This window comes from Sus scrofa, chromosome 2 (assembly GCF_054392235.1).
Source record: "Sus scrofa isolate SSC_HxYL_T2T_F1_AM1 chromosome 2, Sscrofa_HxYL_maternal_Yorkshire_Landrace_v2.0, whole genome shotgun sequence".
Lineage (NCBI taxonomy): Eukaryota > Metazoa > Chordata > Mammalia > Artiodactyla > Suidae > Sus > Sus scrofa.
Window position 1 is genome coordinate 1,267,921 of NC_139384.1, and position 21,334 is coordinate 1,289,254.

At 66.2% G+C, this 21,334-nt stretch overlaps 2 protein-coding genes across 5 annotated transcripts; both read left to right on the forward strand.

The window, feature by feature from the left end:
* The first annotated feature begins 7,296 nt into the window (after window positions 1–7,296).
* On the forward strand, window positions 7,297–12,408 carry SYT8 (synaptotagmin 8). Of its 3 annotated transcripts, XM_085009849.1 has the most exons (9): window positions 7,297–7,410; window positions 10,306–10,415; window positions 10,521–10,687; window positions 10,971–11,069; window positions 11,194–11,361; window positions 11,434–11,601; window positions 11,681–11,786; window positions 11,882–12,015; window positions 12,113–12,408. In XM_085009849.1, the coding sequence occupies exons 2-9, from the start codon at window positions 10,322–10,324 to the stop codon at window positions 12,344–12,346; spliced, it is 1,170 nt and encodes a 389-aa protein (XP_084865975.1). In that variant the 5' UTR covers window positions 7,297–7,410; window positions 10,306–10,321; the 3' UTR covers window positions 12,347–12,408. The 3 variants fall into 3 exon arrangements, with proteins under 3 accessions (XP_084865975.1, XP_084865973.1, XP_084865974.1); XM_085009847.1 differs by having other exon boundaries at window positions 11,882–12,408; XM_085009848.1 differs by having other exon boundaries at window positions 10,310–10,415; window positions 11,882–12,408.
* A 1,374-nt stretch (window positions 12,409–13,782) lies between these two features.
* Window positions 13,783–16,120, forward strand: TNNI2 (troponin I2, fast skeletal type). 2 transcript variants are annotated; one of them, NM_001032359.1, is given in 8 exon segments: window positions 13,783–13,805; window positions 14,408–14,437; window positions 14,635–14,641; window positions 15,098–15,139; window positions 15,219–15,347; window positions 15,434–15,523; window positions 15,610–15,786; window positions 15,930–16,109. In NM_001032359.1, coding segments are annotated over 7 exon segments (549 nt in total). In that variant the 5' UTR covers window positions 13,783–13,805; window positions 14,408–14,429; the 3' UTR covers window positions 16,026–16,109.
* Window positions 16,121–21,334: the final 5,214 nt, after the last annotated feature.

Consider the following 21,334-nt stretch of genomic DNA (forward strand, 5'->3'; position numbering starts at 1 on the left):
TAGCTGAAGGAGCTGAGAAGCATCCTTGGAATCCTTCACCAGAGTTGGAAATTCAGTGCGATGGCGGGATGTCCTTTAAAGAAATACGCATTTCCTAAGTCAGCCGCAAAAGGCCAAATCTGCACGATTTCACCAAGCGGGTTCCGAGTGTCGTTGAATCCAGAGACAGGAAGCGGACGGTGGGCTGGGCTGGGGCCGGGAGAGACGGTTCAGTGGGGACAGAATTTCCATGGGGAGACGGAAATTTCTGGAGTGGATGGTGCGACGGGGGCGCGGTGGTGGAAATGTACGGAAAGCCCCTGAGCTGCGCACTTAAAAATGGGTAAGCTGGTGAATTTTACCCACATTTTACCGTGGTAGAAATAATTGAAAATCATGATTGTGCTGCTTCTGTCCACTGAGAAGGCCTGGCAGGGACGACCGCGCCGGCTGCAGGAGCCGCTTGCCCCTTCGTTTCCAGCAAAGTCCCTCCAGGAAGGAGCCCAGGATCCTGAGAACAGGCTGGGGCAGGACCTACCGAAGCTGAAGGCGACCTCAGGGCCTGTGTGACACACGGGAACATCCCGGGTCCAACACGTGACAGCCCGGTCGCCGTGGGGTGCCGCGCACGAGGAGCTGAAACACGTCGTGGCAGGGGCACCTGGCGGGAGCCCGCCCGGGGGCCTGTGACTCGCTTCCGACTGGCCGGTGAGGGCAGGGGCGTGGGATTCTCGAGGTAGCGGGGATCCCGTGACCCCTCCAGGGCAGCTCTCCTGGTGGCCTGGCTGGTCTGGGCGTCAGGCCTCCCCTGGACTCAGAGACTCAAGGCCGTGGACGTCTCTCTGGGGCTGGCTTCGAGGGAGCTCTGCCGCCACTGGGCCCAGCCAAGCCGCCAGACCAGGGCCCGGCCCTCGCGCACCTGGACCTCGCCCTGGGAGGCCTGGCGGACGGGGTCCTAAGTCACGCCTCTGACCCACAGAAACACCCGATCGAAAAGGCGTGTGGTTTTAGTTCTTTAAGCTTGTGCTGAGCCTTCATGATAAAACCACCCCATGTGTGAGACATATTTAAATAACATATTTAAATAACGAGTTCATAATTCTCTCTCTATATATAAATGATCCATACTTTTCTACTTTTTCTACCGTCTCTGTTCCAAATACGCCATGTGGGGAAATGCGTCTTTACAGAATTCTTTCTTTTTTGTCTCTTCAGGGCCACAGGCATAGCATATGGAGGTTCCCAGGTTAGGGGTCAAATTGGTGTTACAGCTGCCAGTTTGCACCACAGCCATAGCAACTCACGATCCAAGTCTCGTCTGCAACCTATGCCACAGCTGGATCTTTAACCCACTGAGCAGGGCCAGGGATCGAACCTGCAACCTCACGGATGCTTGTCAGATTTGTTTCTGCTGAGCCATGACGGGAACTCCTACAGAAGAATACTTACAGAGAAGTATGGAAGAGCTGCTCAGTTTAGAAAACTGCCCTGGAGTTACCGCTGTGGCAGCAGGAACGAATCCAAGCAGTGTCCATGAGGACGCAGGTTCGATCCCATGCCCTGCTCAGTGGGTTAAGGATCCGGTGTTGCCGTGAGCTGTGCTGTAGGCCGGCAGCTGTAGCTCTGATTCCTCCCGTAGCCTGAGAATTTCCAAATGCCGCAGGTGCAGCTCTAAAACAAAAAGAAAAAAGAAAAAAGAACAAAAGAAAACTGCCCTCTGCAGGCTGAGGATGTAAGGTGTGTACGCCCGCAGTAGGCAGGCTGCGGCGATTCTGTCCCCAGCGTGACAGCGATCAACGCGGGAGACATTTCTGATGCAATAGAGGGGGTGCCCCTGGCACGGGGGCGCGGGGGTGCCGATGGACACCAGGGAAGACAGCGATGTGCCCTGTGGTGGGCGGGTCCCAGACCACTCCTGACCCCGCCTCCTGTCATTGACGCCGCCTGCAATCCCGCCCCGTGGGAAGGGACCCCTCACCTTCTCCTTGCAACAGAGAGCGGCTGGAGGATGGGGTCACTCCTGCGACCCGGTCTCACTCCTGAAGGCACTGGGGTCACTCTCTCTCCTGCCAGCCTCGCAGGCGGCCTGTGGGGGGCCATGCGACCGGGACCGGTGCCCGGGGGAGGCGAGGACCTCCTCCCGCGACCCCGGGGGACGAGGGACACGGAGGTAGACCCTCTCCCGTCAAAGCTTCCAGGTCGAGCTGAGCCACAGGGTCCGTGCGCAAGAACCGCCCGTGTGAGCTCTTAGCCACCAAGTGTGCCGTGGTTTGTCTCACCCTGAAAACGCACACACGGGCCCCAAACGCCCGCCGCTCGTGCTGAGGCTGAGACTGGTCTCCAGCGATTTGCTGTTTCTGTCAGGAGCCGGATGTAAACACCTCCGGCTTTGCTGGCCACACGGACTCTGTTGCGACAACTCGGCCGGGCGCGCTGTTGCCTCTCTCCCATCACCCGGCAGACGACCAGGGGTCCAGCAGCCCAACAACCCGTGTGCGTTAACTGGCTCGCGGTTCGCAGGACCCAGGTCTGGGCCATTCTGCCAGGATCCCCGCCCGGGGACTCAGGGGCTGGAGTCAAGGTGGGCGCCCCTGCAGGCTCAGGGCTCAGGGCCCATCCAGGCGGCTGGCAGAGCTCAGCGCCCTGTGGTGGCAGCACCGAGGTCCCTTCCTCCGGGCTCGGCCACGGTCAGCGGGGCCCCTCTTGGTGCCTCCCACGCGACCCCTGTGGCAGCCGTGAGAGCCCTCCCTCCCGCCAGACCTCTCTCGCTTCCACTCTCTCTCGCTGACACCAGCTGGAATTCGCTTACGCCCACCCGGGCCTCTGTCGATTTTAGAGCCGAATGATGAGTAGCCGTAGTTTCACCCTCGGGATCCTTCTTGCAGGAAAGTCACCCATCTCTTTTGCATATTCCCGGTTCTGGGGACGAGGGCAGAAGACCCAGACAGGCGGGGTTTCTTCGATTCCATCCCACCGCGGTGATCAGACCACGAAAGAAGCCACAGAGAGTCCGTGGACCAAGGATAGGCCGTGTTTCAGTGCAACTTAATTTACAGAAGCAGGTGGCGACTGGGTCACCGTGGCTTGCCAACGCCAGTCTAGCAAGGGTGGACCTAAAAGCACGGGGACCTTGACGGCAGGTGGCCCTGGCTGGCACCCATCCACTGACCCACCCGCTGACCAGTTCTCGGGGAGGTCATGCCAGCCAGCCCCAGTGCCACGGGACGCGCCATTTCCACCTGCAAAGCGACCTCGCCCAGAGACTCGACCTCAGACCAGCGAGGTCTAACGAGAGAGACAGAGCGTGGAAAAGCATGATATCCCCTGAAAGAGACAACCTAATCCTTCACCAGAAAACTGCAAGGATTAGGGAGTACTTAGCGTTAAAAGGGTGGCTTCAGACACAGCAGCGATGCCTGTGTGAGTTCTGTGTGGTTCCGCTGGAGGAAGTCACCCGTAAAATCCACTTCCGAGACTGCTGGGAAAACGTGGGCCTTGCCTGCATGTTTGATGATGGGACAGAGCCAGGGACACCGTTTTAGGTGCGGCAGTGGCGTGGGTCTTTTAAAAAAGACTTCGTGTCTTTTAGAGACGGGGCCGCCGACACCACTGAAAGATGAAGCATTCCTGGGTGAGATCGCCTCCAGTAATCCAGAGAGCGAGTTAGGGTGGGCGCAGAAGATGTGAGACTGGCCGCTGGGGGTGCACGTCAGATGCGGGCAGGAGTCACAACGCTCTCTGTGCTTTTGGACTTGGGCAGAACTCTCCCAACCAGGCTGAGAAGACAGCCGCCTTCCGATTGTCCCATAGGTTTCGTAGGTACCTTCGGACTGTAGCCTAGGTTTCAAATGGACAGGCCTGGGTGGGGAGGAGGGGCCCTGGGAGCTGCGGGGGAGCTGGGACCCCAGGGGAACCGCAGCAAGGACGCGCTGCGGGCCAGCCGCTGGGCGGGCAGCCAGGATCCAGGGATCCTCGCGACGCGCTGAGTATTTCTGAGCTGGGGCAGCGTGCGTCTCGGGACTGTCGGTGGCCGTGAGACCCTGGCCCTCCGCGTGATCTCAAGGGGCACTGTCCCTGTTCCCAGAGACCCAGTGGGCCCTGGAGCTCGCCACAGTCACCCTAGGACATGGGGCCCAGGGTGCTGGGTGAGAGCCAGTGCGAGCCTCCTCCGGGGCCGCCGGTCTGCCTCTCCACTGGCCTGCGTGAACTCCATGTGGCAGGAGCTGCCTCTACGTTCTGGCGACGTCCCCTGCTTTCCCAGGGGCTGGCTGGACCCTTGACCGATCTTGTCACCTCCCACCCGGGTCCCTTTCGGTGCACAGCGCTGAGATTCCGAGGTGCAGGAGAGAAGACCCTCGGGTGCAGGAGCCGGAGTCAGCCTGTCCCCCGGACATGGGCTCTTTTAACCCAGAGTCCCAGCTGTAGGGTCCCAGGCACCCTGATGCCAGTGCTGCAGCTGAGCTGCCCCTGGGCCAGGCAGAGGGGCGCCAGGCCCTCAGTTTCTCAGCCTGACGGGTATAAGCTATCAAGGTGACAGAGGCTGAGAGCGCTGGGCGACGTAGAAGCCACCCTCTTCTCCGGGGAATGGGGTGCAGGCCCCAGGACCCCAAGGACAGACTTTGCAAGGGCTCCATGGCTGAGGCGCGCTCAGGGATGTGGGCTGGACAACTCAGCTCTCCAGAGGCGTGGAATAGGGGTTCGGGGACCCAGACCTTCAGATTAATGACCCGGACTCTCAGAAAAGTGGGGTACAGGGCCCAGGCACCCAGAATAATGGGGTACAGGACCCTGACCCTCCATTGTCAGGGTTCAAGACCAGACACTCATCCTAATGGGTATAGCCCAACACCTAGACTAACGAGCTGCAGGACCCACGCACGTCTGGTTTGGGGTCCAGCTCCAGTGAAGCGTGGGTACTGCCCCAGACACCTGCGGCAGGGCGGGCAGGGACCTGGCACGGGAGTGAGGAGCTCGTAGAACTAGGACATGGGTGAATGGGACACACGCCGGCGGGGAGGGGTCAGTGGGGCACCAGGCCTGCCGGAGCAGGGCCATGGGGCCTGGCCTGGCACTCACGCCTGTGTGACCCATGCCCGAGGGGGATTTAGGTCCCCAGGGGCCCAACAAATGGGTACAGGCTTTCCAGGAACTGGGCGAGCACAGAACAGAGACCCGGTGCCCAGACCAGTGGGACGCGGGCGCCTGGGCTTGGCTGTGAGGGGAGAGGCTGCCCGGAACCTCAGATGGTCGGGTGTGTCCCCAGGTGTTTGCAGGAATGGGGAAAGGCCAGGACGGCAGGGGTTCCCTGATGAACAGGTGCCTCAGAGGACATGAAGCGGCCCCAAAGCAGCAGAGGAGCCAGGTCCCAGCCAGCGGGGTCCCAGAGGCCCCCGGAGATGCGGTCAACGGGCCTGGGGGCAAGCGGCCCCTGATGCCTGGGTCCCGGAGAACACCTGTCCTCCAGTGTTCTCTGACAGGCCTGGTGAGTGGATCACACACGACAGGTGCCATCAGGGACGGTGTGTGTTCCCGCGGTCTCCAGTGGGTCTCTGTGAACCGGGTATAATTCACCCAGATACTCCAAGAAGCCGACTCTTCGAATCCCAGCGCGGTCCGACCTCCAGCCGCCATGCACGTGCTCACACGTCGGGGAGAAGCTCCAGGAGCCGTCACCATGGTGCTGCTGCTCAGAGGGGCCGCACAGAGCGCCGCGCTTGCTGGGGGAGCATGCAGGCTCCTCGGGGGCTCCTGTCCCCCAACGCAGGGAGGATGAGGTGCAGGCTCCCTGGATATTCAGATGATGGGGTGCAGACATCCAGATGAAGAGGCGGGATGACCGGGGTACCCAGTCCACAGAGGACTGGCGTGCTGAGTGCCTACCCGGTCCTCAGTGTGGGCCCAGCCGAACTGCCTGCAGCAGCCAGTCCACACAGGCAGGGTGCACGTGTTCTGTCCCGGCACCTCCCACGGCTCCCTGCCAGCAGCTCCTGGCTCCCTCAAGAGCCCCCCAGGCCGGCGACTGCCACGAATTCCAACCTCAAACATTCCCAGGCAACCTCAAAGGAAGCAGCCCTGTCCAGGGGCCCCGCCAAGCTCTCCACGTGGCTCCTGGCTGCCGAGCTGCCGTCTCAGGGGCCGCAGGGCTGGCCAGGGGCTGCCAGCTCTGTTTGGTTTTCCCCTTCCCGCCCTGGAGCCTCAGACGCCCGTCTCGCTGTGGAGGCACCCGTAGCCTGGGAAAGGCACCAAGGCCCTTCACACTCAGGCTGGGGAGACCCGCACGCTGGGCAAACACGCAGCAGTCTGGCCCTGCCCCACGTGTACCCACATCGCGCCCGCCCACGCAACCTCGTGAGCCTGTGTGCCCTGCTGCCCCCCAACAGGCTTCCTCTGTGGCCCCAGAACGGCTTCTTCCAAACCCCCATCCCTGGGTGGGACCCCGCCTTGTGCAGGAGGACATGTGCCCAAAGGGACAGGCCCGCTCCCTCTGGGCCACGAGCCTCCAGAGCCACGCGTGACCAGCCTGGGTACACACGGCCACATGCGTGTGCACACATCTCACCTGCCGGGTCCCCAGAGCAGCCTCCGAACCTGGGCCCGGTCTCCTGGAAGTCCGGCCCAACAAGCCCAGCGGGCTGGCTAAGCATTAACCACCTCCACGATAATGAGAATGGCTTTGGAGAGACACCCCGGCCTGGGGGGGCCACTCAGAGCTGGGCCCAGGGGAGGGCCCGGATCCCGAGTGACCGGACCAGATAAACTGGCCCAAGGCGGGGGGAGCTTGGATTACAGGCCCTGCTGGGCCCGCCGAAGCAAGAGGTACTCAGGGGAGACCAGAGCAGCACTTCCGCCCACAGGCTCCACCAGCCACGGGCAAAGGCGTGGACAGATGACCTCCAGAAGGTTCTCTGGGTTCCGGAAGCCCAGGTCGTTGCCCACTGAGAGTGGCGCCCGGCCAGGCTGCCCGCCGGCACACACTCCCTGCTGGGTGCTGTCCCAGTGGTTCCCCCCCCCCCCCCGACCCAGACGTCCGGTGACTCAGGACACCCTCGGGGGGTGCAGAGCCTCTGCAGATCAAGGCCGGCCTGCCTCCCTCCCGCTGCCCCCATCCAGGGTCAGTGCAGCTGGGCCAGCACCTCGTCTGGCAAGGCCTTGGGAGGACTGCGGCCGCCCCTGCGGGTGGGCCCGGGCCCAGATGCTCACACCTGGGTCTTCGGGGATCCCTCCCCGAGGGGAGTTCCCGGCTCCCAAGGGCCAGCATTTCCGGGCTGAGGTGGGGCTCCCCGAAGCCCTGCCTCCTGCACCCCCTCCCCCTCCAGGGAGAGTCTCCCGGTCACCGCAGGCTGAGCAAAGTTGCCCTGGCCGCGGGCTCCAGTGCCCAGGGTCCTAGGGAAGGCCCGGCAGCGGGCGGGCTTCAGGAAGCACAGGCATCAGGTGAGAGAGTGTGGCACCTGGGGGCTGCCGCTCCTTCCCTGGGGGGATCTTGCTTTTTCGGGGGGAGGCCCAGAGAAACCCTGGCCCATCGAAGGATGGAAAGTTCCAGTTCAACCACAGGTGGGAGGGGTCCATTAGCCCGGCTTTCAGGGCCGCCTGTCCCCCCGGCTGACAGGGAAGGCCTGTCCCCCAGGAGTGCTGGCCTTCTGACTGGGGTGGGGTGGGGGCGCACAGGGTGGAATCCAGCACCACTGCCCGCAGTTCTGAGGGCCGGGAGTGACCAGGGAGGGCTTCCTGGAGGAGGTGGGGCTCACCCAGGTCTCGAAGGCCCAGTGGGATGGGAATGGGGTCGGGGAGGGCCCGGAGGAGGGGCAGGGCTTGGCCGTGCAGGATGCGGTGAGAAGGAGGTGTCCTGCCCGGAAGGAGGGAGACGGGAGCAGCAAGGCCGGGAGGGGGCCCCGGGGAGGCGGCGGGGCCCAGGACTCCATTTAGGAAGGACGCCTGTGCCCTTTTGCTGGGAAAACAGCCTTAGCACCTGGAGAGGGTTTTCCTCAGCTGGGCCACAGAGGGAGCCGCCTGGAGGGACTTCCTGCCTTCTGAGAGGTGGGCAGAGGTCCCGCCCAGGGGCAGCCAGGCTTCCAGAGGCATGGCATAGGGGCAGGGAGAACTGGGCAGTCCGCACAGGCCTGGACGGCCGCCCCTGGGCCACCTGCCCACCTGGGGCTCCTGCCAGCTTTGCCCAGGCACCCTGGGCCCAGGGCGGAGACGCCTAGCTGGGGCCAGTGGAGGAGATGGCGCCACCTGGTGGCTGTGTGCCAGCCGGGACCCTCACCACCACCAGACCACCGTCCCGAGGGGCCCCGTCGCGGGTGGCTGGTGTGCTGGGGACGCGGGACCTCTCAGGCCAGCTTCCAGGCGCCCCTGTGCTTCTGGGCTCAACCTTCACCAGGCTGACCCAGGAACCTGCCAGGCCAGCAGCACCCAGTCCGTGTGACGTGACGCTCATCCTACGCCCGGCAAACTCCCAGATGAAGAGGCCAACGAAGCAGGGGTGCGGGGAGAGGCCCGCGCAGGCACCCACGCACAGTCACAGGCGCGTGCGCACGAGCAGGATTGCACACACGCGCGCGCACACACACACGCACACAGGTGGAAATTCTACGCTGACCGCCGATCCCACCCTTTCAACCATAAACGTCTCCAAGGAAGCTGTTTTAATTCCAGAACCCTCGGAGGCTCTGACAGTCAATGATTTTAAGTCCCACACGGGAGCCAGGCCTCTCTGAATTTGCCCCCAAACCCGTGCTGCTCCAGGGACCCCGACGGACCCTCAGCTCTCCGGCCAGCCTGTGCCATCCGCTGCCACCAGGGGCACTCGGCCAGCCACATGGGCCGCCCCGCTGACCTGGAAGTGACCTTGGGAGGTCGTGGAGGCAGGAGAGCGGGCCGGGGTCAGAGGGGGTGTAAGGCCTGTGAGGGTCCCCTGAGCAGCCCCACCTCCATTTCTGGGGGGTCTCACCCAGCAACTCCCCGCCCAGGACCAGCTCCGTAACTGGCGGGGCCCGTGCGGAAACCAAGCAGCCTCTTGTTCCAACGTGGTTAGAATTGCAAGTCGGCAGCGGCGGGCGCTCGGAAGCAAGCAGGGCCCTATCTCCTGAGCACGGGGTCCGGTGTACGGCTGCCTCAAAGTCCCTTCCTCGGGGTGTGTCTCCCCAGGCCTGGCCTCTGCCTCGCTGCCAGCCTCAGACCTCTCATCGGTCTGTGACCTCGTAGGGACACCAGGGTAGGGGTGGGGGGACAGAGCAGGGCCTGGGAGGCAGAGCCCTCGGGGCCTGGACACCCACTTGGAGCCGTGGCCCTCCTCGGAGCCGGTTGGGTAGCTGGGAGCGGGACTCTGAAACCTGTGCCTTGTGGGGGGCATCTCTGAGATCACGGGGGGGCTCCCTCCTCTCCCTCCCCATGCTCGGCACCTGCATGGGCAGGGCTGCAGAGTGAGGGGAGACGGCTTGGATGCCTGATTATTTTTGGAAAGGGTGGGCGGGCTCGAGACACAGGGGAGGCCCCAGGTTTGCAGGAACCGTGACTCCTGCTGCCGATGCTCCCAGGAGGTCGGGAGGCCAGGAGGGGCTGAGCCAGAGACTGCACGTGGGCCTGGGGTCCCAGGGCGGTGGACCCCTGGGGCCCTGCTGTGGGAGGGAAGAGCCAGCCTCCTCGGGCCCCAGGCAGGTGGGCTGAGCAGGGCCCACCCTCCCTCCCACGAGCCGGGAAGCGTGGCGAGGCAGGTAGGCAGGACTGTTCTGTTTGCCAAGAACGTTCCGGCCGCTCCCAGCCACACCCTCCCCCTGCGGGCCCCCACCGCGACCTCCTCCTCCACACGGGGAAGGTGCCTTCAGCCCCGACTTGCCCAGGCGAGCTCCCACGGGCCGCCACCCCCAACTCCCCGCCCGCCCACCCCCCATGACCCCAGCAGACCCCCCCCATCCCTAAACTCCCTGGTCCCTCCGGCCCCGGGACCCACAGGTGTGCACCTGAGCCACGCGTGTCACTGGCAAACCACGGTGTGCCCAAGGTCAGGGGCAGGGTTGAGACTCCAGCAGCGACCCCCAGGAGGGCCCAGGGGTGGGGGGAGGCCAGGTGGGAGGGGCTTCCTGGAGGAGGAGGCCCTGTGGTGAGGACCAAGGGAGGGCTGGACCCGCTGGGCTGTGCAGGGGCTGGGGGAGGGGGCCAGCGCCCAGCCTCACCTTGGCTCCGCTCAGAACCCTCGCCCCCGGCCACCCCAGGCTGCCTCCTGGTTCTGGCAAACCCAGAGCTGCTGCTGGGCAGGTGGGATGGTGGGCAGGGGCCCCCGGGGCCGGCTTCACCAGTGACCTGGCCACCCCGGCCATTTGTTCCAAGCCAGCAGGGCAGGGAGATGGGGCCCCCCCCAGCACCCCCCAGCGCCCCAGCCCCGGCGGGCACCACGGCTGTACCCGGGCTCATTCCAGACCTCGTTGCCCGGATCCCCTGTGAGTCTCGGGACCTCCAGGAGGTGTGTGGGGGTGGCCCGGCCGGTGGGAGGCAGCTGCTGCCCCCAGATGCCACTCAGGCCTGTCTCTTCGCCCCACCCCCAGGGCCCCGCTGGGCACTGGTTGCCACCGCCGTAGTGGTTGGGGTCCTTGTTATTTCCTGCCTGCTCTGTGTCATCTGCTGCTGCCACCGCGGCCGCCACAGGAAGAAGCCCAGAGACAAGGAGGCTGTGGGCCTAGGCAGTGCCCGTGGCACCACCACCACGCACCTGGTGAGAAGCAGGCACGCAGCTCAAGCTCCGCGCTTGGGGGAGCGCTCAGCCGCAGGAAGGGGGGCCGTGGACAAAGGTGGGGGAGGGCCAGGCCACGGGAACCACAGAGGTTCTGGAGGAGGCGGTGGTGGGAGAGGCGGAGCGGGGACTAGAGCCTGGCCAAGGGTGCGAGCCCTCTGGCTGCCTGGCCTGGAGGTCTGACCCGCCCTGGACCCGCTGCCGGGGCTCGGATGGGGGCACGGTCCCCGCAGCGCCTGTCACCAGCCCCTGCCATGCCACCCAGGTGCAGCCCGATGTGGATAACCTGGAGGCTGACTCCGGGGGCGCCCAGCAGTGGGGGCGCCTGCTGCTGTCCCTGGCGTATGACTTCAGAAGCCAGGAGGTGAGGGACCCGCTGGCAGACCTGGGGCGGGGGGGCGGGGTGGGTGAAGGGTGGGTGCCGGGTGGAGTGGAGCAGAATGCTGACTGGGGAGGGGCCCCTGGCTGAACCAACCCCTGGCTCCTAGATCAGGGTGGGCCTCAAGCAGGCAGCAGACCTACGGGCTGGGGGCAGAGGCGGCACGGCAGACCCCTACGCCCGCGTCAGCCTCTGCCCCCCCGCTGGGCACACGCACGAGACAAAGGTGCACCGTGGCACACGCTGCCCTGTGTTCGACGAGATCTGCTCCTTCCACGTGAGTCTGGGCCGGGCGGCAGGCTGAGGGGGTGGCGGGCGGAGGGGCTCTGGGCCTCACGCTCTCCTGCAGGTGCCGCCGGCAGAGCTGCCGCGGACCAGCCTTCAGGTGCAGGTGCTGCACTCCCGGGGCGTCTCCCCGCCCGAGCCGCTGGGCGCGCTCAGCCTGCCGCTGGGCACCGTGGACCTGCAGCACGTCCTGGAGCTCTGGCACCCGCTGGGCCCACCCAGCGCCCCCGAGGTGAGATCGGATTGATCGCGGGCCTCAGCTGTGCCCCACCCGCTGTGCTGGGGAAGCTGAGGCCCCCTCCCTCCCGCAGCCCGAGCAGACGGGTGAACTGTGCGTCTCACTCCGGTACGTGCCCGGCTCCGGCCGGCTGACCGTGGTGGTGCTGGAGGCCCGAGGCCTGAGCCCGGGGCTGGCAGGTGAGAGCCAGGCCGGCCCCTCCACGGGGCCAGAGGGGAGCCTGGGCTAGGGCCTCAGACCCAGACCGCCCTCTGGTCTCCCTCGCTTTGCCCAGAGCCCTTCGTGAAGGTCCAGCTTGTGCTGAATCAGAGGAAGTGGAAGAAGAGGAAGACGTCGACCAGGAAAGGGACGGCCGCCCCTTACTTCAACGAGGCCTTTACCTTCCTCGTGCCCTTCAGCCAGATCCAGGTGGGCTGCCTGGAGGAGGGGGACAGTGGGCCCGGGCTCAGGGCCAACCTGACTTCTGTCCTTCTCCCCCCACCGCACCCTGCCTGCCTCTACCCAGAGCGTGGATCTGGTGCTGGCCGTCTGGGCCCGGGGCCCTCAGTTCTGGGCCGAGCCCGTGGGCAAGGTTCTGCTGGGCGCCCGGGCCTCTGGTCAGCCCTTACAGCACTGGGCGGACATGCTGGCCCACGCCCGGCGACCCATTGCCCAGTGGCACCGCCTGCGTCCGGCCAGGGAGGTGGACCGGGCCTTGGCCTTGCAGCCCCGCCTGCGCCTGCCCCTGCCAGGCTCCTGAAAGCAGTGTCCTCGAGGGTGCAGGCCGCCCCGGGCGCCACACAATAAACGCCTTCTCCCGCCTCTGCTGTGTGTCCTTCCTGAGCCCGAGGACACAGTAGGGTCAGGGGCTCCACCAACACGTCCCGGACCCCTCCAAGGACAAGGGGGGGGGTCTCCCCTCCAGACTCAGCCAGGCCCTGCGGCCTCTGACCAGTGCCTGACCCTGAGTGAGGGCGAAGGGGCCCCTTCGGGCCCAGTGGGGACGGCGCTGGGAGATGGGGAGCCCTCCCTGGCTGCGGGGGCTGGGGGCCCATGGGGTGGCCCCACGCGGACATGTTGGGCAACGGGGAGACATCTGGGGGCGGTGACAGTGTTGGAGGGGACCTCAGCCCCAAGGACCACCCCAGCCCCCTGCCAGGCCCCGAAAGCCTCGGGCTGAGGCCTCCCCTGCTCGAGCAGCAGGGGGCAGTAGATGCCTTCCGAAGCCGCCCCGGGCCTTTGGGGGCTCAGCCTGGCCCGGAAAGCGGCGCTAATCCCCGCACATCTGGCCGGCTCCTGCTCTCCCTGACCCTCCCCACGCTGAGAGGCCAGCGGGGCTGGGGCCGCGCGCCCCCAGCTCCGAGGGTGCCAGGCCCTGGTGGGGTCTCCATGCCTCCGCTGGGTGGGGGCCCGGGCCGGGGGCACAGGCCCGGGCCCCAGGCCCCTCGGGTCAGGGAGAGGTTCCCAGGTGGGTGGTGCCGAAGTCCGCAATCTGGGGGTTGAAAGACACATTCCAGGCCGTGCAGGGAACTGGCCTGCAGGCAGGGCGTTCCAGGCAAGGCAGCACGTCCCTCTGTCCCGGGGCCCCCAGCCTGCTCCCCAGCAAGAAGCAGGGACCACGCCCGCGGAGGGCGCCCCCCACCGCAGAGACCCTGGCTGCTGCCACAGGCACCAGAAGCTGCGTTTGGGGGTCCCGACTTGTCCCAGTCCAGCTTGGAGCTGGCCAAGCTAAAGAGGCCAGTGAGCATGGAGAGGGGCTGTTGTCCCCAGGGGGGCCCTGGGCCCTGGGGAAGCTGACCACGGCGGGGACCTGAGGCAGGGCAGGTGGGGCTGGGCTGCAGTGACCCCTCGGCTGACCTGAGCTGCGCACTGTGGCCGGCAAGGCTGGCACACTGTCCTCAGGCCTCTCACAAGAACAAGGGCAGCATCTCGAAGTCGTCACTGAGCCCTAAATAGAGCCACCCAACCTCGGCCCCCCCACCTCCCGTCCCCAAGACTCCTTGGCCTGGACGGCAGCACGCGGACGCAGCTGGGCCGGGCAGGCAGCCTGGGCAGGTGGGCAGGTCCCTGTGCCCCCATTGGTCTGAAGAGGGCTCCATGCCCTTTCTGAGCGGGGGCCCAGCCTGGGGGAGGCCATTTATATCCCTCCCCTGGGCCCACCAGCCCAGCTTGCCGCTGCCGGCCTAACCTCAGCCCCAGTGCTGCTGCCCAGACGCGAGGTGAGGTGGCCCTGCCAGCCGACGCCAGGGACAGGCGCTGCTCAAGCAAGCTCACAGGAGGGCTTCCCAGGGCTGGGGGGCCAGAGGCGGGGGCCGCAGCCTCTCGGGGGGCTTCCACAGAGAGGGAGCGGGGGCGGAGGGGGGGCAAGAGAGAGAAGCATTGGAGGTGGGCCAGGGTGGCCAGGGGTCCTGGGCAGCACCCCGACGGCCAGGCCTCACCTCTGGGACATGGGAGGGGATCTTACGGGTCAAGGAACCCCAGGCCCAACTGGGGAGCCGTTTCTTGTGTGCACTGGGGCCAGAAGCTGAAGGAGCAGAGCTAAAAATAACTGGTGGCTTTGGCGGCCACCTGCGCTGGCCGGACCCACCCTCCCTTGGGGACAGCTGCAGCCCCCCCCCAGGCCCGCCTGGGACATATTGGGAACACTTTCTCCTCTTACTCCCCCCCCCCCCCCCGGGATTCCAAGACACAGCCCTCCAAGGAGGTGGGGGGGCGGGGCTGCAGGGGGCGGGGTTCGTGTGAGGGCCGAACCCTCTGGACAGCTGGGGTCCAGGGAAGGCGGGGCAAGGGCCCTAACAGCCCTGACCTTTCTCTCCCACAGGCTCTAAGTCCAGGAGCTCAAGATGGGGGAGTAAGTGCAGCCCCCCAGCCCGGTGCCCTCGCCCCGCTCCGGCCCACACCCCTCCCCCGCCCCGCCCTCGCTGGGCAAGGGGCTCTGCATCCCCACCCTGGCCACTGCCCGCCCGCCCACCCCGTCCGTCACACAGCCCCACGGCATGGCCCTAACTTCTCTTCTCTCTCCTCCCCCCACCTGCCCTCCTGGGACAGTGAGGAGGTGAGTACCTGCCCTGGGGTGGGACTTCGAAGGGATGGCACACCCCCCACACATCAGGACAGGTTGGAGCTTCAAGGCAGCCCTCCCTTCCCCGTGAAAGGGCAACCCCCCCCCAGAGGAAGTGTCTGCTCCATGTGGTGGCGCGGCACAGGGGAAGTGCCGCCTGGCCCCGTCACCGGGAAGTGGCTTCTTCTTTCTGATGGCTGCATCCCCTCCCCCACCTCCTGGGCCCTGCCAGCACGTCCCCCCCCCACCTGCCTCTGAGGCACAGCCACACCTACTCCACCTAACCTGAAGGGACATCTGGGCAGAGGGTCACTGTGCTGCACCATGTCCGGGCCCCAGCCTCCCCACCAGGCCCAGTGGACCCCGGACTGGGCGGCACGAGCCAGACAGGATGCAGGATGCTGGCAGCCCGGCCGGCCCTGACTCTGTCTCCTCTCCCCTGCCCTGTAGAAGCGCCACAGGGCCATCACGGCCCGCAGACAGCACCTGAAGGTGGGTGCGGGCCTGGGTGGGGGGCGCCCAGGGGGCCGAGGGCCTGCTGCCGCCCCTCACCAGCTGCCTCCCCGCCCAGAGCGTCATGCTCCAGATCGCGGCCACGGAGCTGGAGAAGGAGGTGGGCCGCCGGGAGTCGGAGAAGCAGAACTACCTGTCTGAGCACTGCCCCCCGCTGCACCTGCCCGGCTCCATGTCGGAGGTCCAGGTACCCAGGGAGGGCGGGCGGGGTCAGGGCGGAGGGAGGCCCAAGGGTGGGGCCGGCCCCCCGCCCACCCACGCCCCCCCCCCCAGGAGCTCTGCAAACAGCTGCACGCCAAGATCGACGCGGCCGAGGAGGAGAAGTACGACATGGAGATCAAGGTCCAGAAAAGCACCAAGGAGGTGAGAGGTCGGGCGGGGGCGGGGGCGGGACGCGCCCCCCACGGGCCTGGCTTCCGAGCCTCCCCGCCCGTCGCCCACGTCCGCAGCTGGAGGACATGAACCAGAAGCTGTTCGACCTGAGAGGCAAGTTCAAGAGGCCCCCGCTGAGAAGGGTGCGGATGTCGGCCGATGCCATGCTCAAGGCGCTGCTGGGCTCCAAGCACAAAGTGTGCATGGACCTGCGGGCCAACCTGAAGCAGGTCAAGAAGGAGGACACGGAGAAGGTAGGCCAGGCTCGGGACCCGTCGGCAGGGACCCTCGCCCGGGGGCGGCAGTGGCAGGCGGCGTGGGGGGGGGGCTTGGGCTCGGCCCCCGGGAGGGGTCTAGGGAGCGGGCGCTGAGCCCTGTGCCCGCGCGCGCGCGGCAGGAGCGGGACCTGCGCGACGTGGGCGACTGGAGGAAGAACATCGAGGAGAAGTCGGGCATGGAGGGCCGCAAGAAGATGTTCGAGACGGAGTCCTAGGCCCCCGGGGGCCCCGCCGCCCGCGCTCCCGGCAGCCGCGCGCCCCCTGGAGGCCGCTCGGCCTCGTGGTCAATAAAGGCTTCCCATCCCCAGGACTGCTGCGTCTGGCCTGGTCCTCTCTGCCCGCGGGCCGTCTGCGGGGGGGCCCCTGAGCCCTGAGTCGGCGCTGAGAAGCCGGGGTGGGCTTCGGGGCATTTCGGCTGGGCCCGAGGGCCGCGTCCAGGCCAGGGAACCCTCCTCCCCCACTCGCCCTCCCCCCGGGGGGGCCTGCTTGGCGACATCGGGCAGACCCCACAGGCCAGACACAGGTGGCCCAGGTCCTGTCCGAGATGCTTCTCCAGACGACCATTTGTCCACTGTCGCTGTCATTGCAAAGGTCCCGGAGCCTGCCCTTGTGGCATAAGTCAAGGCAGGAGCCTATGTGGGCAGCCCCCCACCCCAGCCTTCCTCCCAGGCTGCTCCTCCCCAGACCCCAGCCTCCCGCAGGGCACGTGGGGACCGTCCTGGGTCAGATGGCCCTCCCAGCAGCTGGAACCCCCAACGCAGGCGTACGCTGGGCTGGGGCCTGCGCTCCTGCCAGAGACACCACAGGCCAACCGGCCCCAGGCTGGGCTCAGTGGGGGCGGCGGCGGGGGGGGGCTCTTCTTTCTGCCCAGCCCTCGCCGACCTCACACACCAAGGGACGATGTGCCCGACAGGCCCAGACGTGACTGTCATGGCAAGGCCGCCGCCAGCCTCCTCCGTGAGGGATGATGCTCAGGTCCGGCGCTCAGGTCTTTGGTGGGGAGCCGGGATGCTGGGCGTGGCCGTAACGGAGTGGCCATCCAGCCTACCCTTGCCCTGTGGAGGTCCCATCGATTGGCGTGCCAGGGCTGGAGATGCGGCGGGCAGCTGCCTTCAGCCTTGAGCCTCAAGGGACAGGCGTCAGCCTGCCCGGCTGGCCTTCACAAGTACGGCTCCCCACCCCCGCTCCAGCCCAGGCACCGGGCTCAGGCCACCCTGCAGCTCGGGGCCCCCAGCCTGGTGCCTGGGCTGCCCTTCCCACTCCCGTAGGCGGGTGTAGGGCCCGGGTCATCCCTGTGGAGCTCCGAGCAGGCCGGGCGGGCTGTGGATTCAAGGGGTGGGTTTTGGCGCCCACAGTGCAGAGAGAAGGAAGCGGTACCCTCCTTGCACCTGGCAAAAGGGATGGGGCAGCTGGGCTGGGGCCGTGCCCACCAGGAGAGGGGCCGTGAATCCATCCTGGGGGCCGGCTGTAGGGCTGGGCTCCCACAGCAGGATGCAACTGTGGGCAGGGAAACGCAAGGAAATGTCCAGCACAAACTCCCGACGGTGACCCCCCGGGCGCGGCGGCCAAGCAGGGGCAGAGGGGGCGGGAGCACCAAAGGGGAGGCAGGTTGGGGATGTTGTAATTCTTGGGGGGGGGACAATGGGTTTACGGGTGCCCTTGTCACATTTTCCAGTGAATGAATGAAGAAAGAGAACCCTGCAAACCAACCAGGCCAGCACACATCCAAACAGTGCCACACCCCTCTGCCACTGTCCTGGTGGGCCACGCCGCTGCACTCAGCGGCAGGGAGGGCCGAACGGGGCAATCCCGGGCAACAAGCGTGTAGTGCAGCATCCAACACCTGCATGCTGAGGGTGCTGCGTTCTCTAGAAAGATCTCTACAGGGCGGGGAATGGGCAAGGCCAGAAGGAACAAGAGCAGCCACTGCCACCTCCTGGGAGGGCGGGCGGTGGTGACAAGATTCAGGAGGCAGAGCCCCCAGGACTTGGTGGACAGGGAGACCCCGGCTTAGGCTGAGGGGGGAGGAGGGCGTGCGGCGCTTGGGGAGGAGACCGGAGCCGGTGCGGGGCTGGCCTTGCATAAGACTTGGGAGCGGGGGAACACGGCAGTTTCTAGGCACGGCAGGCTGGGTGCAGGGGTCTGGGCTGGAGATGGGGTCTGGGGGTCATCAGAAGCAAGGCGGCGTCCCTGACAGTGGGGGGAGGGGAAGACAGCAACTTCTGGCGGACCCCTGACGGCAGGGGGTGGGCAGCAAAGGTGCAGGGGACGTGGCCCACCCTGCTGCGGTGGCAGGCGAGCCTGGTGGGAGAGCACCTGCCTGGTGCGGGGTGAGTGTGGGCTCGGGCCCGCAGCCCCCTCCCTGCCGTGCCCCTGCGAGGTCAGGCAGCAAGGGGTGTGCCGCGGCCCGGGCCTTGGTCCCTGACCCAGTCCTCTAGGAAGGGACCAGGGATCCGAGTGCAAAGGCAGCAGGTGCAGAGGTAGCCCGGACCGTCTCGGTGAGCCAGAGGCAAGGGGCAGGATGAAACAAAAGCAACGAAACCCCAGGGAGCTGGTCACAAGGACTCAGGAGGCCAGGCGGATGACAGGGGCGTTTCGTAGTCACCGGCCTGAGGTTGGTGTCTGCACCGCGGTCAGGGAAGAGGGGGACGGCTCCTGTTTTAGGAGGGACACCAGGGGGTCTGTAGGAGCAGGCCTGGGGCGGGGGAAGACGGACAGACGGCGTCATGGATGTGCAGATGCTCTCTGCATAATCTTGAAACTTTTCTGTAAGTTTGAAATTATTTCCCCGCAGTTAAACTTTTCTTTAAATGTCAAAACAAAACACTCTTATGCAACCACAAAATAGAAGAAGCAAAATCAACAGAGATGACTCGCCCAGACTCCCAGACGTAGAGGTGTGGGCAGAAGGAGCCCAGAGAGCTCAGCGACCCGGCGGGGGTGGGGACTGAGGACGAGGGAAGCAGCTTGACTGTGGGGGGGCGGGGGACCCAAAGAGGGTCTCGGGTGGGTTCTGGACGCTGGTCTCCAGCTGCGTTAGGGGAGTGCCTGGGCCAAGAGCGGGTGCAGGGCGCCACACTGCCTCCTCCATTTAGAAGTGGGCGGGGCTGCGAGGACCGCAGTGGGGTGTGGTCCTGCATTGCCCGCAACTGGCAACTGTGGGACAGCCCCCCCCCATGTGGCCCAGGGGAAGCCAGAGCGACCCGGGCACTTTTCCTCTGCAAGTGTCCACGTGTGCCCCTGCCCAGTGCCCCACTCTCTCTCCAGCTTGACCCTTGACAGCCTGCTCGCAGCTGTCCCCTTGGTCCCCAAGCTCCATCTGGGCCCAGACTGCTTCTGCTTCAACAATAAGCCAAAGGCATCCCTGTCACCCTCCTCCCCGAAGGCCACTCACTCCTCCTCCAGGCACAGATTGCCGGCGGCTGGGCCTCAGCTTACCTGACTACAAAATGGGTGTGTGTGTGTGTACACCTGCCTCGCAGGATGGACAGCTGAGCAGGGGCTCTGGCACCCTTGGGAGTGGGCCTGGCTGTCCCCAGCCTCTCAGGCACCCCACAGCCGACTGGGCACCAGCCCCGGAAGCATCCTCCTGCCTATCCCCAGGCCACCTCCCCCAGCACCCTCTTGGGAGCTTCCCCTGCTTCCTGGGCCTGCCCCCTGGCTCCTGAAGATTCCAGGCTCAGCTCACTGCAGCTGCCCCTGCCAGGGAGACAGAGCCGGGCGCAGACAGGGCCCAGCCCACCCCGCTGTCTGCCACCACTCCCGGACCACCCTTCTCTGCAACCTTATCTCTTCCTCGCTCACCTGTCCCCCTGGGGCTCCGGGAATCCACCCGTGTCCCTGGGCTCCCATCTCACCTGCTTCGGCATGTGCTCAGGGCGGCTGCTCCCCGCCTCCCCGGTGGTCCCCCCCGCCCCCCGCCCGGGTCTGCGCCCCGCCCTGCCCCGCCTCCTTTGCAGATCCTCCGGCTCCCAGGCCAGGGTCCTGGTCCCAGCTCACCTGATGGGGAAGCAAGAACCTGGCTACATGTGCGGCCCCCTTAGGGCCAAGCCAAAGCCCGATGGCACGGGCACGTGCCCGCGGCGTGATCCAGCGGAAGCCTGCGCGCAGGCGCAGGTCGGGGTCGGAGGCTGAGGCCGGGGCCCGTCCACCGTCTCCCTCCACCGCGTCTGCCGCCGGAGCACCCAGGCTGGCTCCCCTCATGCCCCAGACCTCCTGCTTTGTGCCCGCACTTGCGGATGCCACCCTTGGACCCCCAGCGCTTCCTGGGGGCCCCGACTTCTCGCTCCCTGGTCTTTGCACCTCGCGGTGGCGGGAACCGGCTGGCTTCCCACCCCACCGCCTCCCTCGTCCTCCTGGGCACACAGTCTGAGGACAGGTGAGGCTGTGCACCCCGCTCCCCCCGCCTCCCTCAGGGTCTCCCTGTCCTTCCCCCCCGCCCCGCGCTGCCATCAGGGACTCCACTGTCCCTCCGCGCCCCGTGGCCCCGACTGGGCTGAGGACAAAGTTTCCTTGCGCAAAGGCCCCTAGGTGCTGCTTGGGGGTTCCTTCCCTGAGCAGCGCCATCCTTGTATCAGTGGCCGGGACACCCGCCAAAAAGCGACCCAGGTGGGGCGGCTCAAACAACAGGTTCATTTGTCCTGGAGGCTGGGGTCCGAGCCCCAGGGGTGGGCAGGGCTGGCCCCTCCCGAGGCCTCTCTCCTGGGCGTGTGGACGGCCGTCGGCCCCCCTGTCCTCGCAGGGCCGTCCCTCTGTGCGTGCCTGTGTCCCGACCTCTTCCTCTAAGGACACCCGTTATATAGGATTAGGGTCCCACCCCGGCGACCTCATCTTGATCATCTGCAAAGTTGCTCTTCCTTTTTTTTTTTGGCCACGCCAGCAACATGCAGAATTCCCGGGCCAGGGACCCAGCCTGCGCCGCAGCAGGGACAATGCTGGGTCTTTAGTCTGCTGAGCCACCAGGGAACTCCAGAGACCCTATTTCTTAACAAGGTCGCAGAACCTGGGAATTGGTGGGGACACCACGAGGCCGTGGCCCTGCGCGCTCCCCAGGCGGCTCCGTCGTTATCTTCAGACCCTCAGCGTTTCCCTCCTGGGTCCCCCAGGTGCCCTCGTCCTCTGTCTGCCTTTCCCAACCCGCAGGGACCCCGGCTAGCCCCCAGATCGCTCCGCGTTCCAACCCTTGGCCACCCAACCTCTTCCCGCTGCCCGCTGGTCTCAGGCCTCTGCTGGCCGACGGGAACCCTCAGTGCCACAGCCCTTCGGACAGGCCTCTCCTCCGGCCTGGCCTCTTGGTGCCCACCTTTCCCTGTTCCTGACTCCTCCCACTCTCTCCCACCCCACCCCCAGCATCCGGTCACCCAGTGTCGCTCAAGGCTGGGGTCCCGACACCACTCTCCCTGTTGAGGCCACCTGTCCTTGGACCCAGCTGCCCCTGGACTGTCCACCTTAATGTCCTACAGGCAGCCCAGAGTCCGTGTGTCTCTTGTCCCTCTGTCCCCGTCTGCCTTGCGCAGACCTCCTC